The following is a 16,904-nucleotide window of genomic DNA, read 5'->3' on the forward strand; positions in this document are numbered from 1 at the left end:
AGAGGCAGGAGGAGCCCACGTTCAAGGCCAGCCTGGACAGGCATTATAAGTTTCAAGTCAGCTTAGATTAGCCAGTGAGATACTGTCATGCTGGGCGCCCATGGCTCATGCCTATAATCGTGGCTACTCAGGAGGCTGAGGTCTGAGGATTGTGGTTAGAAGCCAGCCTAGGTAGGAAACTCCATGAACCTCTTATCTCCAATAAAGTACTCAAAAAAGCTGGAAGTGGCACTGTGGCTCCAGTGGTAAAGTGCCTGCCTTAAGCAAAAAAGCAGCCCAGGGACAGTGTCCAGGCCCAGAGTTTGAGCCCAGAAACTTCATGACCAATAATCTCACTTCTAAAAAGCACAGGTGCAATAGGACCTTCCACACCTCCCAGAAGGAGGGCTGCCTTAGAAAGGGCGCATGCCTTTCTCCAATCACACAGGCCAGGGAAGGTGCCTTAGTCTGGGCCTGGATGGTCCACAGGGCTCAGAGGCCCGTGGCCTGGAGGGTAGTGAGCCCGCAGACAAGACACACTGACACCACCCACAGCTGCTGATTGTTTATTGCACAAGAAACTGGCAATACCAAGGCAGGGCGGGCATTACAAAACAGTCTGTTGACCAACCCAGTGGTGCTATTGCAGGGCATTCCACAGACATTTCCGTTATATACATGTATGCACGCACACATACAAACACACGTGAACACCCTGGCTGGCAGCTCCCACCTTCGCGGCCCTCGCGGTGACATGTGCAGGGCGAGTACAGTGAGTGATCAAAGGAAGGGCTGCACGGCAGCAAGCCAGCCACTCAAAATCACTGCAGCCCGGGTGGATGCGGGCCGAACCTCCCTACACGGGGAAGGACCGGGTGTAGAGGAGACTCCATCCTCAGGAGGCTTCAGGGACTGGCTGAAGAACCTGCCCAGGGCCCAGGAAGCCGGTCTGCAGCCTTACAGCCCTGGGAGTCTGGACCAGGGAGCACCCAAGCAGGGCCTGCACAACGAGATTGCAGTCACAGGCTGTGTCCCCACAATGCAGGCCGGTGGGAGTCAAACAAGCCAGGCCCTTGGGGCAGCTCAGGGATGTCATTTCCCACTGGCAGACCAAAAAAGACTCAAGTCTACACAGCCTCAGCTGGCCAGGATGCCCCCCTTCTAAGCTAAGGACAGCTGCTGCAGCTCCAGGGGCTCTCAGGGACTGTCCCCCAGGCCCATCTGCCCCTGGCTGGGGCCCCTCCTAGGTGAGTGCATGAAGCAAAGGGAGTCCCAGTGAAGGCGCAAGTGTGTTGAGCTCAGGCCTTGGCTTCTGGGCAGCCAAGCCACCAGGGGAGGCCGACTGAGCCCACAGAACGGCTAAGCTGGTTCCTGAGAGAAGCGGCGGTGGGGGAGCTCTGGACCAATGGGGCTGGGCCCCCTCAAGGCCTCAGGACACGTGAGGCACCAGCTCCTTGACAGAAAGGGGCAGCAGCATACCAAGAACAAAGCAGGAAACAACCCTACACACAAACGCTTCAAGTTTATGTAGAAGGCCAGCCTGAGGGAGTTTGCCGTGTCCCACCTGGGGATCCCTGGTGCGTGGCTCACGCAATCCTCAATCCTCAGGGAAGAGAGGAACTGGCCACACCAAGAACTGGTTGGACCAAATCCGCTGCTCAGCCTCTGTGGGGACAGCCTGCCTGGGAGGGAGGCGAAGCTGCCTCCCGCAGTCTCTGCCTCAGGCCTGCATTTCAGACAGAACTTTGGAAGCTCTAGCTAAGCAGAACCTCCCATGCCCGCCAAGACCTGTGGCCTTCTCACTCTGGGGCAGCCATCCCAAGAGGCTGATCTCGCCTCAGCAGCCCTGGAGGCTGCTCCGGCTCCCTCCCGCACTCACACAGCCCAGGCTTGCATCCCAGGGGGAGTTCTGAAGACAGCTGTCAGCCCTCAGACTTTGCAATGGGTGATGGGGCCAAGGGTGACCAGGGGCTTTATTCCAGACTGCCACCAGCAGGTAGGAGGGAGGGCCACACCACCTCCTGGCTCTTCTGTCACCGACGTGATGAAAGCAGGGTCCCACGCAGGGCCACCATCCATGGGGGCCTCCTGAGGGCTGCGTGGCCAGTGGCCTCTCGGGCAGGGAGGACTCGGGACTACATGTGCGCTGAGGGGCGAGGGAGGGACAGCCTCAGTTACTCCTGCCCAAAGCCCTCAGTCTCCTCAATGGCATACAGCAGCTTTTCTTTCAGCTGTTCATAGCTCTTGTAGGGTGGGAGATCCAGGCGGTTGAAACTGTCAGGATGGGAGAGAAGAGTGGGTTATCAGGAGGCCAGGTCAGCCCCCCTACCATCCCGTGATTAAGGCCCTAGACCCTGAAGGCATTAGTGGAAGGAGAAGGGGCCCTTGGCACAGTGGCTCTGCCTACTGGGATGGAAGTGTTTCTGTTTCAATATGGAACAAGGGGTAGGTCAGAGGCCCCACTTCTCCAACCCAACACCCAGGGCCATGCAAGCGTCAGTCTCAGAGTCCAGGCAGGCCCAAGTCACCCTCCCCCCGGACTGTGAGGAACCCATCAGATCCATGCAGCTCCACCACATCCCACCCAAAGAAGGCTCACCAGGTATGGCTTCTGGGCAGCCACGTTTCCTTGCCAACCTTGTCAATGCAGAACTTCTGTGGGCCGTTGCTCCCTGTTACCCAACGTAAGAAGGCATCTTCCGTCAGCCTTTCCCATGGCACGGCCCACCGGCAGCTCTACCCCACCCATTGGCTTGCTTCCAGAAGGATGCCAGGTCCCACCCTCCTCTCCAGCCATCCTCACCACCAGCCAGGGAACCAGCAGGACAAAGGAAACGTACCAATGAGCTCAGCAAATCCCCCGACGGGCAGACGGCAGGTTCCCGTCACGAACTGCAGGAGGCGGATCCTCTTCTCATTGTCCATCTCCTTCACCACCTGTGACTCCACAAGCCGAGGCAGTCAGGGGACCCACCTGGCCCAGGTGCCCACTGGGCAGGGGATGATGGCCACCAGCTTGGGAAGTCTCAAAGGTACTTTCTCTGTGCAACTCTACCTTCTGCCTGCAGGCCTCCCCAGGTCCCTAGCAGCTGGCCCCAGCCCCCAGCCCAGTGATCACAGCCTCCTCTCCGTCCAGGGCCAGGCTGAGCCTCTCCTGAAGGTTGGGGGAAGTTGAGGACAGTGTCGGAGATGAAGGGTTCTAGTGCCCAAGGTCTAATGAGGTCCCTCTGAACTGTCCCCTGCCAGGGCGGGTCCTCAGCCCGGAAGGACGGGGCCCAGCACACACCTGCCAGAACCACTGGATCTGCTTGCTGTTCTTGGTGTAGTGGCGGTAGATGGTGTTCTTCTGCCAGTCACTCAGGTCTATCTCCTGCATGCCGCACAGCATCAGCTGCAGGGAGGGAGGAGTCAGGGACCCCGGGACCTTGGCCCCCACCTTTCTTCATCTACTCACTAGCAGATGAAGCAATCCCAAACCTCTTCAACTACCTACTTCTCTTCTTTTTGTTGTTGTTGTTGTTGTTGCAAGAGCAGGACTTGGAGTTGGTACTTGACACTTTGCTCATTGGCTGGTGCTCTACCAACTAAGCCAAGCCTCCAACCTGAGATTCCCTACTTTTTATAGCAGTTTTAATCCTGTGGGTAACACATGTCCCTGCTCTCTCCACCCATGTGTCCCTGGGGAGTGGAGACTGCACATCAGTGACAACCACCCGCCCTGCCATACCAGGCAGCCAGAGGGTGGGGAAGGGTGGGGTGACTGGGGACTCAGGGTTTCTGCCTTCAACACTCACCTCCAGTTCTTTCTCATCAAAGTAGCGCAACCACTCCAGTGGGGCTACCTCGTTGAAGCCATCCAGGAAGGCTCTGGTCTGCTCCTCCACACCTCGTGTGAAACGCCAGTCGGTTAGCAACCTAGAACCAAAGACCAGTCAGAGATGGAGCCTAGGACACCCAGCTTGGCTGCACTCCTGGCCTGCCTGTGTGGCCAACAAATCCAAAGTAATTTGGCATACATGAACCATGGTGTGGAAGGCCCTAGAGCAGTCATGAAAACATTTCTGTGATATGGAGATCATCCCCAGTCCCATACTACCTCCTCCTCGCACCCTTCCTGCCACTGCTCACTGAACCTCAGCAAGTAGGACACAGAAATTCCCTGCCAGGAGAGAGATGGCAATGTCTAAGTAAGTTCCCTCTGCTGGGAACCCTCCCTCACACAAAAGGTAGGCAAGGGCCTGGGGCTGGGGCTCCCCTAACTCGTTTCACTACATGACCAGCCATGGGCTACCAGCCCAGGTGGGTGCAATTGAGAGGCTCCTGTAATTGGTGCTGACCTATGGGCCCCAGAGACAAGAGTAGAAACCCATTATTGGGGACCTGCTGGGTCTCTCCCTCCCTGGCCCTCCCATGACCTGAGACTCACATGATGTATTCTTCCTTGTTCTCCTCAGTCACTCGGATGCTCTCGCCACCTTCCTTCAGCTCATGAGTTGTCACCTTGCCCAGGATCTCCATGTCCTGGATAAAGAACAGCTCCAGGCCACATTCTTCTAGGTTGTTCTCTCTGGAGCGTAGGAAGCCAAGAGGGGAGGTGTTCATCTTGTTGCCATGAGGCACCAAAGACTCACAGGTGGCTTAGCATCCTGATCAGTGGCAGAGGGCATCTCCTGATGTAGGAGAGGACGCTAGACCCACCCTACAGGAGTCCTGGGAGATGTTCGTCTCTCCACAAGCACACTGAGAGGCCAGGGAAGCGTAAGTGCTCTGGCACAGGAAATTAAAACCATGGTGCCAAGTACCCAAGGAGAGCCCTGTTTAGTCAGCACAGGGCAAGCATAGGACTCACTTGATCCAGACAATGGAGTTGTAGAACTCAGGGTCAATGGACTCCAGATCTTTCAGGGTCGGTCTCTTGTTGAGCATCCGCTTGTAGAAAGGGAGGGTGAAACCTGTGTCGATGAACTTTCCATGGTACAATGCCTGAGGAAGGAAGAATCAGGGCCTGAGGCAGGCAGGCAGGTTCTTGGGCAAAAGGCTGCTCCATTACTTGCCTTTCTTCCCCAACAGATCATAAGCAGCCACCTGTGTCAGGGATCAAGGCAGGGTCCAGGAAATGAGCACACTATTTTGTCTTGATGTGGACGCTGTGACAGCTCTGATCCCACCCTGACAGCCACAGGGATAAGCAGAGCTGGCCCACGGTGGCCTGGAATGCCAGCCAGGCTGCTGCTGGTCAGGCAGAGACCTGACTCATGTACAGGGAAGACTTGTTCACAATAGCTCAGGGTGGCAGCCCTGACTCACTGGTGCTCACAGCCAGTGGCACAGGCAGCCAAAGACAATGCAAATATGCCAGAGAGTGAAAGCTGGTGGCCAGTGGGAATACTCTAGAGCTTCACTGGCCTGTCCTGGAGACTGGGCCAGGAGGGTCCCTAGACCTGGCAGGAAATGTGCCCACTTCCAGAGCCTTCGCCAAGAATGTCTAGATGATGTCAAGGACCGTATTTAGTCACAAACCCTGAAGGACCTTTACCCTCCAGAGTGGGGAGGGAGGATACTTGTGGGACCCCAGGGAAAGAAGCACAGTAGCCCACACTGGCCTCCACAGGCTCTCCTGCTCAGAGCTGGATCTCTACTCCCACAGGCACTGCGGGAGACATGGCATGGCCTCCCTGTCCACAGCCACACTGGGTGCCTATGTTTGGGTATCCCCCCACTAAGTTTTCTACCAGTCTAGCTTTGGGCAACATTCCTTCCACCCATGGCTTGGGAGAGGTGGCAGCACCTTGCAGGGACAGGCAGCAGGGGGTAATTATGGATTCAGTCAGCTTAGCTACTGTCCCAATACCCCCACAAGGTGCACTTTTAACATTCAATGATGCTGACTACTCAGGAACCCTGAGATTCTACTAGAAAATTGCTACACAATCACATGTGTAGCCTTCAGTACTCACAATGGACCACTGAGAAAGCTCTGGTTTCTCCAGAACTATTTCTAGCTCTTTGTATTTTCAGATGGAAAGTTCTGTGAAGGAGACAGGTGAGGCCAAACCGTGGGTGCCAGTCCAGGAGGTGCTGTTCTCCTTGGGTGCTGCCTAGAGGGCTCAAGAGTGTGTCCCCCTGGTTTTCTAGGGGGAGGAAGTGATGGGGGAAGAAGCACTCCTGACACAGGGACTTCCTGGTCCCCCTTACCATAGCAATGAATCTGCCAATGAAGCGGAAGTAGGTGAGGTGGTCAGGGTTGATGGACGAGGCCGGGTTGATCTGCAGACAGTAATTGTTCTTGCCAGCATATTCAAATAAACAGTACATGGGGTTGAGCACCTCGTGGGACAATAGGAAAAACCACTCTCTGTGAGGGGAGAGAGAAAAACAAGAGCCATGGATCCTTCCACATACCTGCTGGGTGAATGTGACTGCCGTGTCTCAGGAGGCCTGAGGACTGTCCCAGGAGTCAAGTCCACTGGGTAGTGAGCCAGCCTGGCTCAGGCTGAGGGTGAACTAAGATAATGGCACTTGAGGATAATGCTCAGAAAAACTGTCAGTCCCAGGACTGTGGCACATTCCAGGACTTTCTGTCTCCTGTGTGGAGCTTTGAATGGCTAAGGTGTTCCCTTGTACAACTGTGGAGGTTGTGCACTACACAAGAATACTAGGTTATAAATTTCACAGACTTGCCCATTTATTGCTATAGTAGTTCTGTGCAGGTGCTGTATGACAGCAACCAACCTGCTTCCACCCTACATGATTTGGCAATATAATGTGAATATATGGTAACACACTCCCAACGCCTGCACCATGAAAACTGCACTCCCCACACCTCCAGATTCGAATCCTTACCCCGCAGCTGGACCATAGGCATCTGGCTTCACTCACCATTGCCCTCCCTCATCATCTTCTTTCACACTCTCCCCCACATTCGTCTGAACCCACATCCACACCTTAGCATCTATTTGCACCCCAGGTATAAACCTCAAGCTAGAATTCAGAGTCCTTTCAGGCTTGAGCTAAGTTGGCAGAGGGCTGTTCCCAGGGGGCGGGCCCCTGGAGGCTGAGCTGTTTGTGGCCGGGTAGATGGAGTCCTTCGATGCAGAGGGTACCCCGGTATCCTGTCCGTGGTTCTACCCTGTGGTAGAACAGCATGATGTAACCTACCATAGGGTAAAACCACTGGCAGGACACAGAGAGAGACAAACAGGGCGGAGCCACACCAGAAGCCCACCAAGCAGAGCCTGGAGAAGAGTCACCACAGAAAACAGAACGATCCATCCACAGTGCAACATGGAAGGCAACACCACCAGCAAACAGAGGGTGAGAAGAGGGGAGACCCAACACCAAGCTAGAAGATATCCCCACACCGTGAGGTCAGCGGGCTGAGGTCACCGCAGCTGAGATGCTCCCTCTCTCGGCCGGGGCTTCTGCCTATTGGTGGAGGCTGCGCTTTCTCGGGCAGCTTGTTAGCTTCTGTGAGAACACCAGGCTGAGCACAGGGCAGTGCCCTGGGCTCTTCTGGGGTCTATTGGCTGTTTTTATTTTCTTGGTCTCTGTACATATGACATACAGCCTAGCACAGATCAGAGCCCTTTATCACAGCATGGCTTATATGCTCCATGATACCCATCTTCACCTGTCCTGGACACCTTGTGATTAAAGGAGGCCTAGGGCTGACTTGAAGGAAAAACCCAAGTGGCCCCAATATCCACTGATACAGCTGGTTGCTAAGATATAAAAATAATGACAAGTTGCCTGGTACAGAGCCATGACCTGGGTGGGCCCTCAGGAGCCCTCAATCAACCCATTGCCCACTAGGATCACCCAGGAGGGTTATATGTTCTGAGCGTCATCCTGTGGCCTTCCTGAAGATACAAGAAACTTTGACAATGAAGGTGAGCAAGGAGGAGACACTTTCTGGCTCCTTCCCCCGTAGCCACTGAAGCTGGGTATAGCACATCCAACTGACATTCGAGCTCACCTGGCGATGCCACCATAGTCCAGGCCCTCCTCGCCACGCATGATGATATAGAGTCGGCGGCGCAGGTCATAGGGTTTCATGTTCATGATCTGAGGAAACAGGGTATCTGGCCAGCCTGCCATTGTCTCTAACATGGCAGATGAAGGGTAGGGAGGTAGGAAAGAGACTCTAAGCCTACTGTTCAACAGACACATCACCGAGACCCGTGCCTTGGGAATTCCACATTATGGGTTGGATAGAAGGTAGGGCAATGGACCAAAAGCTTTTGATGGCCCTGGATCTCTAACCTGTTGGAAAGAATCCTCAAAGAGTGTCTGCCTGGAAACACTGATCTTCACATGACTGGGTAGGGCATTTGACTGGAAAAGAAAAAAGAAAAGAAAAGACAAAACCTCAAACTGGGAGGCATCTGTTCAATGTAATCTCCTGTCTAGATGAACAGGCACCCCCCCCCCCCTCCAGGAATGGAAGCTGGCTTTCTAGACACCTAGATCAGGGTGAGTGAAGCATTGTACCTCTAGCTACATTGCAGACATTCTAACAGTGGGGCCAGGAAATCAGTTTAAACATCCAACGGCCCCACTTGTGTAGGAGTCTGGGACCAGAACTCACATGGCAAAGAAAACGAAACTGGTGATACTTCCACCGAAAGCTGCGGTCATAGGCACCAGGAGAACCTTGCTTCGTCCTGAAGAGAGAAAAAGAAGTTCTGGAATTGGTGATTTCTCAAAAAATGAACAGCCCATCTCTGTTAAGGCTAGGGAAAGCTGATGCTATGTAAATTTCAAGACGTAAAGTAAAATCATAAAAGAAAGGAAATTACTGCTACTAAGACCTTCGGAGTCAAAACAAAGTGTAGAAACAATGGCAGACCTCTTGCTTTTGAAGAAATATCTCTTAAGTGCTATTCTGAATAAACAAGATAGCCCCTTCCTCTGCATTCCTTTATGGTGATGTCAACACTGGCCACTAGAGGGCAGTGAGCAATATATCACATCTACTGTAGCCACTGGAGGCTAACACTCCCTACCCGGAGCCAGCCTGACAATCTGGGGCTGTGCTCACACACAATGCTGCAACCTATGAAGGAAGGTCCTTACCCTGACTCAAACCCTGGGCGAGGATCCTTAAAGGTGGTGGTGCGGGTATTGTGGTCCACAAAGTACCGCACTCCCTCGCTGGTATATTTCATCTCCCATCCTGGGGGCAAGGCCGGTTCCTGGATCATCCTGGAAACACAAGAAGAGGTTAAAGGTTAGTCTCATCTCTGGTCTCCACTTAGGAGGCAGGGGTACTCAAAAGTGCTGCTCTGTAAAGCCCTAAGGTGGGCAAAAGGAAATCACTTACTAACTCAAGGTTAAACACCAGCCCTGGATGAATGGTACTGGTCCGAGTGGATGCTGGCAATTCTGAGCCACCAAGTTCCCTAGTCCTGCTTCTTAGGAGGTAGGGGTAAGAGTGACCTCCGCCTTTTGCAATCATATTGTCACAGTCTGGACAGAGAACTGCAGCCCCTACCAAGTGGTCACTCTTTACTCACCAGGATGGTCTATTTAACGAAACTCTTCTGTGCACTCATTAGGCCAAAGCCAGATACTAAGAATCTTGCAAAGACTCCCAACGTCAGCACTCATAGAGCAAATGCAATTCAAAGCCACTTGGCCAATGAGCCCTATCAGCTTGAGCTCTTACCCCTGGGTTCGAGGGTCTTCCCATTGAGTGGTGCGTGTGTTGTGGTTCACGTAATACACCCGTCCATTGTCCTGTCTCTTTTCTGCCATTGAAGAAGAAACGAGAAAAAACAATCACGGTCAAGCACCCTTTCCCTCAGCTTTTACCGCCTGGGTGCTAGGTGTGAATTTCTTTCCCCATGGCCAACCTGTTGGGGAAGTTTAGGAACCAAAGCCCGGCTAACTCACACTTGTCAAAAGGAAAACAAAGAGACTTTCCAGACTTTGCAGGGTGGCGGAGGGATGTACATGTTTCTACCCTCTGTAGCTGTGCCGCTTGTCAAGCGGGAAGGGGAGTGTGGTGGCTGGCTGAAGCGGGTCATAATTGCATCCAGCTGTGTCCAGACAGGCTGACACCACCACCCCCTGCCCCAGCACTAAGTCTTCCTTCAGCACCAGAGGGTAGGACTAGGGCAGCCCATTAGCTCCAGGAGGTGGGAGGAAAAGCTGGGGGCAAGGCTGCAAACCCCAAATGAAGCCATCTTTCCTGATGCTTCGAAGTTATCCTACAAACAATGCTAATGGCTCTCCTCCTTATTACAATAGTAGGACGACAGTAAAGAAATGATAATTAGTTCCAGAAGCTACAGAGAACCTAAAAAGTGAAAAAAGAGCCGAACTGAGGCGATCAGGCCCTTCCTAATAGAAACAAGCTCAAATAGTCCTGTCTGAGATTTTTGTCTCTGACTCTCCCTGGTAGCCGTTATATGGCTAGAATTTTATAAACACAGACATTACTTGTCGCTCACACCTCAATGAAGATGGGAAATGAAATAAAAATAAGACAAAGGAGAGAAAGGACAGGAGGTAGATGCAACTATTACACAGCTACTATCTCCTGCCCATGGGTGCTACTGGTCATAAAGGGCTGGCCGCCCTAGAGATTCCTGAATGATGGCCATTCCCAGCCCAGGAGCTATGGCTGTGAACTACATCCTCCACCATGGCTGCTCAGCCAACGGCCAAATCCAAGCAAACCACTGGGCCAGGGGACCTGGGCTGTCATTCCCGGCACGGCCACAATGCTGTGGCCTCTTGAAACCCACAAGCAGCCTCACCGCGTACAATTTCAGTGTGGGGTTAGAAAAGACCTTCAGTGAGCTCAGCTGCAAAGCAGCGCGGGAAGAGCCATGGAGTCATCCCTGGAGTAGCAGAAACAGAGCTGGAACCTCAGAGCAGGAGGAACAGCAGCAGGCTCACTGCTGCTGCCACGTTCTTATGGCCTAACCGTTCTGTGCATGCTTATCCCTGGAGAGGCAGGAGCCGCTGCCTCAGCTCTGGGGCTGCCAACGCAGAGCCCAAAAGATTCGCATTGACCTAGGAGCAGAATGTTCTTTTCTTCCTTTTGGAACATTACTGTTTTGTGGCTTTTTCTGATTGTTCATAAACAGCACTGACTCTGACCATGACTCTTCTTTTTCCAGTTCTAATGTTTTCCCACTTAGCACCTGGGACCCATTTACAAGTCTTGATAGTTGCTCGTACTGGTGACTATTATTTAGCAAAACTGCTACAGAAATAAATTTGCTTGACTAGGCTCAACCATCTGCCTCTCATGAGCTAGAAACAAACTCAGCTCCTGGTCTTGAAGTCATCGGCGACCAAACAGCCTTACAAATTCTTGTGTAGCCCGAGGTCCTTGTCCTGTCTACAGGAGGATCCTAAGAGCATGTGTGACATGCTGCCTGTCTTGGAGGTACTAATAACCTGAGATCCTGGCAGGCCATCTGTGCACATAGAGATTGCCTCCCTGAAAGTCAAGAAATACCTGGAAAGCTAGGAGTACTGGTTATAATTCTAGCTATCTGGGAGGCTGAGAGCAGGAGGCTCATGGTTCAAGGCCAACCTGGGCAAAAAGTTCATAAGATCCCGTCTTGACAGAAAAAGGTGGGCATGATGGCCTGTCAGGAGGGTCAAGGTCCAGGCCAGCATAGGCAAAGGGTGAGACCCTATCTCAAAACCACCCAGAGCTAAGAGGGCTGAAGTCATGGCTCAAATGATACAGCACCTGTCTAACAAATGTGAGGTCTTGTTTTCAAACCCCAGTTCCAAAGAAGAGAAAGATGAGGAGGAGGAGGAAGAAATACTACTACCGAAAAGAAAGGCATGTTTTACTTGACTTATGAAATGGTAACCCCTCTGTATATCACCTTTACAATAACAATAACAATGGGAGATGTACTGATATCTCCCACTAGAAGAGTCTCTCTCTCTCTCTGGAATGCAGTGGGAACTCACTAACTAAAGCTCTGTAGATCCAGGAGTTGATTGAACCTCTAAAATTACTACAAGGGAGCAGCTGCCTGGAGAGGCTCCCGCCCCTCAGCAGCACTTGTGCAGGCAGATGCCCATCCTACACAGTCAGCATCCCAGGAGTCTCACCATTTCTGGGGATGAGTGCTCCTTGCCACGTTAATACCATCTGTGAACACCACCAAACCAGCACTTACTGTCTTCTGCTGCCCCATCCAATAAACAAAACCCAACACCTGCTGATTCTTGTGAAAACTGCCCCCTTCAGCACTCAGGAACTCTTACAGGATTGGACAAAATCCTACCCTGCTCAAAGAACTGCAGAACGTGCCCATCTCACCATACCTAATGACACCTCTTTCATAGCTACTGCTTCCTAGAATAGCCATAAGCCTATAATCTCACCTAAATCATGGGTGTCTATTGCTTAACTCATTCTCGGCGAATCGCATCAACGACTTGGACTTGAGTGGTAGCTACCAGTAGAAAGGACCAAGCATGGCGCCACAGCACTTAGAAGTGCTAACTAGCACTGTTGCCCTTTCACCACTGTATGGTAAATAAAAGAGGGGCCACATGAGTCAAATTAGGCTGAAGGCCCCAATATCTCAGCTACAAAGAAAGATCTGTTAAGGTGCTCTCTTCCAGCCAGAATCACAAACCTGAAAGAAGTTCACTTGGAAAACAAACAGGGTCAAAAGACATAAGTCACGGGCTGGGTTTCTAAGTAGACACCTTGAAACTTGGGACCAAAACCCAACAGTCCCATAATCTTTTTAGGGTCACACTCCTTTGCCATGGCCCAAGAAAGTCCCAACCTGACAGCTCCACCGTTTGTCATTGCTCTGACACGCAGACAGAGACAGAGAGGCAAGGCTGATGCACAGAATGGAAAGGGCTCGGTACTTACCCCAGCCAGGAGGGAGCGGGCCCAAGGGATCATGGTCAGTCGAAGCACTTGAAGACTAAACACAAGAAACACAGCAGAACACAGAGGTTAACAACAACAACAACAACAAAAAAGCCACCAGTTAAAAATAAATCAATGAATAAAAATAAAACGCCAACAACTCACTTCCACATTTTAGCAGCAGGACCTTAGGTGGTACTACTCCTCTCAAAGTCTTTGTTTAAAAACAACAACGAAAAGAAACCAGAAAAAACAAAGAGCTCTGCAGAGAGCAGAGCCTCACTGGGTTTGGCGAAGAGTAGGGCAAGTAAGAGGAACAGGTATGGGGCAGAAGGTGGGCCGGGGTGCTGGGGCAGGAGCGGGACCCAGGTACAGCAGGAGGGCTTGGGAGCAGGGCTGCCCAGCCAGCTCGCCGCCAGCCTCTGTGCAGCTCCTGCTCAGAGCATCCAAGGCAAATGAAATCCCCACCACCCCTAACTTTCTCCAAGAACCACACACGGGAGGGGAAAAAATACCACAGGCCTTTCCAATGAAATCATTCCCACAAGCCCTGCCCACACCCAGGGCTTCCTGGCTCGGGCTGGGCCCTCCTCCTTTCACCTCCCTCCTGGGTGTACAGCATCCACCCAGACTGAGGGCACATTCATGCCCCTCGCCCCTTGCCTCCCCCAGAAAGGTTTTCCTTCCCCTGCACAAAGCACCTTTATTCTTCCCCTGCCTGAACCTGAAGTTGCTCAGTGTTCTGTGTTTGCCTGTCTGGGGAAGGTGGGCTGGGGGCGGGGTGGCGAGAGAGAAGGGGAGAGGGAAAGGGGAACAGGCTCCAGGACTTCAAGGTCACTGTTTACATTAAAGTGCCCCCCTCCCCACCTAATTCGGCTTCAAGGTCCCCGGGGAAGGGCTGCAGTAGATGGAGAGTTCTCATATCCTTCAGGGAGGGAGGGAGGGGGTGCTGTCAAAACCTTTTCACAGTTAAATAAAACAAGTATTGTTCTGCTCCTGCTTACTCTCCCCCCCCCCTAGCATTTTTATTACACTTACTAAAATTTAATCGTTATATTAAGGGATCAAGTTCTAAATGCAGACTTCAGGCTGCAGGGCTGGCCCCGTCTGGGAGTGATGGAGCCACACGCGGGCCGGAGGATGAATGGGGCTCAGTCTCAGCTTGAGCAAACATTGGTGGAGCTTTTACTGCCAAGAACCCCCGTTCTTAGCCCCCCCTCCACCCGCGAGTGAAAGAACAGAGAAACTTTCTTTCCGAGGTGGTAACACAGGCTGCTCTCCCAAGCCAGTTCCAACAAAGATGTTTTAAGTCTTGTAACCGTAAGTTCCTTGATGGGGGAGGCCTCTTTCACTGAGGGCTCTTGCCACACAGAATACAACTGCACCCAGCAGGCGAAAGCTGGCCTCAATTTAGGGCACCATCTCTAGGATGTGCGTACAACCACCATTGCAATTCAGACTTGTCTCCATACTGGAAAACACTGCTCCGATTCACAGCGGTCATCTGGGTGTGTTAAGTGGTAGAGGGGTGGAGGTGTGGGGTGCAGCATTTCATAAATCCCAATTCCTCCCACTTTGCTTTGTAGTTACCACCTAAGAACAGTCACTGTGAAACAAAAACACTCAGCAACAGGAGCAGAGGAGCAAAAATGGAAGTGCATCTCTCTCGTAGATAATGAAGTCAAATAGAACACTATAGCAATGGCTTCACAAAAAGTTATTTTAAGAACCTAAAGAAGAAGAAGGAAAAAAAAAAAAAAAAACGGAGCATTTCCGGGCGCTGGTGGCTCATTCCTGTAATCCTGGTAACTCAGGAGGCCGAGATCTGAGGATTGCAGTTCAAAGTCAATCCAGACTTTGGATTGACTTTGGAAAGTCTGTGAGACTCTTGCCTCCAATTCACCACCAGAAAATTGGAAGTGATACTATGACTCAAAGTGGCAGAGTGTTAGCCTTGAACAAAAAAGCTCAGGGCCAGCACCCAGTCCCTGAGTTTAAGCCCCACAACCAATCAATCAAATAAATAAAGGGAGGATTTTGCATCTGTTGCCTCCCAGCTCTTTGAGGAAGGAATGTATAACACACCCACAGGCTCCAGTGGGAATTCTGCTATCAGCTGGCCCCACAGGGGTTTTAGTAGGTTGTCTTTTACTTCACTCTACCTATCAATAGACTGAAAGTTTTTCCTGACAAACAAAAATATTTATCATATCTTTACTTTTTTTTTTTGGGGGGGGGTCGGTCAGTGAGGCTTGAACGCGGGGCGTGGATGCTGTCCCTGAGCACTTTTTGCTCAAGGCTAGCACTCTACCACTTTGAGCCACAGCTCCACTTCTGGTTTTTGTGTGGTTAATTGGAAATGAGAGTCTCATGGGGACTTTTATGCAAGGGCTGGCTTCAAACCACGATCCTCAGATCTCAACCTCCTGAGTAGCCAGGATTACAGGTGTGAGCCACCAGTACCCAGGTGTTTTTGGTTGTTTGTTGTTTTATTTGCCAGTCCTGGGGCTTGAACTCAGGGCCTGAGCACTGTCCCTGGCTTCTTTCTGCTCAAGGCTAGTACTCTACCACTTGAACCACAGAACCACTTTTCTATATATGTGGTGCTGAGGAATTGAACTCAGGGCTTCATGTATACGAAGCAGGCAAGCACTCTACCACTAGGCCATATTCCCAGTCTTGTTTTTTGTTGTTTTTTTTTAAGACAAGGTCTCAATGTTACCTCCACTGATTTCAAATCCCTGGGCTCAATCAGTCCTCTTGCCTCAGCGGCCAGAGTAGCTAGGATTACAGGTGCATGCCACCATACCAGACATAACCAACCTTTTTCTTAATTCTTGTAAATATACATATATCCCCAACTCCACAATGTTGGATCTTTTTCATTAAATTGAGTTTTCATTTCATGTCTTTTGGATCCTCCCACCCACCTCACTCATCCCACCTCAACCTAGAAGAAGAGAAGAAGGACACAGCAGAGGGAGGGACCAGAGGTTGATACACAAACAACATCCACAATCAGAATCATTGGAAACTGACGCTCATGTGATTTTACTTCTCATAATTAGAACAAAGCACTTGACCATTTTGGATATTTCTTCCTAAGTTATATATTATAACTTGAAAAATGAGAAAAGAAAACTAATGAAGAAAGTGAAAAAGCCAAGGAAAAGTGAAAAATAAAAGCTGTGTATACGGCCAGAAACAAACAAACAAAAAACACCTCCAATGAGACAACTGATGACCCTCTTTCTTTCTATGCTAGGAAGGGATCAAGCCCAGGGCCTTGCACGTGCTAAGCATGTGAGCCATGCCCCAGCATAACTGCTGCTTTTCTTCCAACACATTTCTCTTAAGAGATTGTAAAAAGGTGTCATATGAAACAGAGTTGGCAAGCACAGGGATATGGCAAGGGGACTTAGGACCATAGGAGAGAGCCGGGAGATAGTGGTAACTACTTTAAGAGACAATATTCTTTGTGGTAAGGAACGTAACGGAGTGCTGTGCTACTGGACCTGGACCTGGACCTGGGGAATATCCCAGGGTTGGGAGAGCTGGGGTGCAGGCCATGAGCCAGCTCATGTGAGTTCAAGTCCCTCAGGGACTAAACACAAAGTCCCAGTAATATTTTAAGATACAAACTCAGAAACAAAGAATGTCTAGCAAATACAGCCTAGGGCAAGAAAGGTTCTGGGAAGGGCAGAAGGGTTGAAAGAGGGGAAGGCAGGCACTGCGTTTTTTTAGGATCTACCCAATGGACTTGGAACGGAACCTAGGTGCTTGAGATTTCAGTCGGAGGGGGCTCTGGAGCAGAAGGGAGGTGTCTGCTTCTGGATGGTGCCCTTTGAGCACACACATTTAGGAGCATACAATGGTTTGTGTCAGCTCTGTCGTCTCTGGCTTCTTGTTCATTAGGACAGGGCAAGGGGGAAAATGAAGGCAGAGATGGCAGGCTACAGGACGGTTCTTGACACAATGGCACAAGACCACCAGTGTCCCCAGTGGGCCACAGCAATGGCCCCGCAAGCATGGGGCCAAAGAAAACTGCAACAGAGAA

At 51.4% G+C, this 16,904-nt stretch overlaps 1 protein-coding gene across 1 annotated transcript in view; it reads right to left on the reverse strand.

Annotated features, from left to right (window-relative positions):
* Positions 1 to 529: 529 nt before the first annotated feature.
* Positions 530 to 16,904, reverse strand: part of Wwp2 (WW domain containing E3 ubiquitin protein ligase 2) — a 117,324-nt gene continuing 100,949 nt past the window's right edge. Inside the window, exons 11-24 of the mRNA XM_048355208.1 lie at positions 12,848 to 12,902; positions 9,647 to 9,728; positions 9,055 to 9,183; positions 8,567 to 8,642; positions 8,242 to 8,313; positions 7,955 to 8,043; positions 6,175 to 6,334; positions 4,829 to 4,962; positions 4,406 to 4,546; positions 3,774 to 3,894; positions 3,266 to 3,370; positions 2,820 to 2,916; positions 2,579 to 2,651; positions 530 to 2,253 (exon numbers count right to left, since the gene is read on the reverse strand). Of these exons, the coding sequence (XP_048211165.1) occupies positions 2,154 to 2,253; positions 2,579 to 2,651; positions 2,820 to 2,916; positions 3,266 to 3,370; positions 3,774 to 3,894; positions 4,406 to 4,546; positions 4,829 to 4,962; positions 6,175 to 6,334; positions 7,955 to 8,043; positions 8,242 to 8,313; positions 8,567 to 8,642; positions 9,055 to 9,183; positions 9,647 to 9,728; positions 12,848 to 12,902 (1,434 nt within the window). The 3' untranslated portion in view covers positions 530 to 2,153. The remainder of the gene's footprint in view (positions 2,254 to 2,578; positions 2,652 to 2,819; positions 2,917 to 3,265; positions 3,371 to 3,773; positions 3,895 to 4,405; positions 4,547 to 4,828; positions 4,963 to 6,174; positions 6,335 to 7,954; positions 8,044 to 8,241; positions 8,314 to 8,566; positions 8,643 to 9,054; positions 9,184 to 9,646; positions 9,729 to 12,847; positions 12,903 to 16,904) is intronic.

The sequence above is a fragment of the Perognathus longimembris genome, chromosome 10 (assembly GCF_023159225.1).
Source record: "Perognathus longimembris pacificus isolate PPM17 chromosome 10, ASM2315922v1, whole genome shotgun sequence".
Classification (NCBI taxonomy): domain Eukaryota; kingdom Metazoa; phylum Chordata; class Mammalia; order Rodentia; family Heteromyidae; genus Perognathus; species Perognathus longimembris.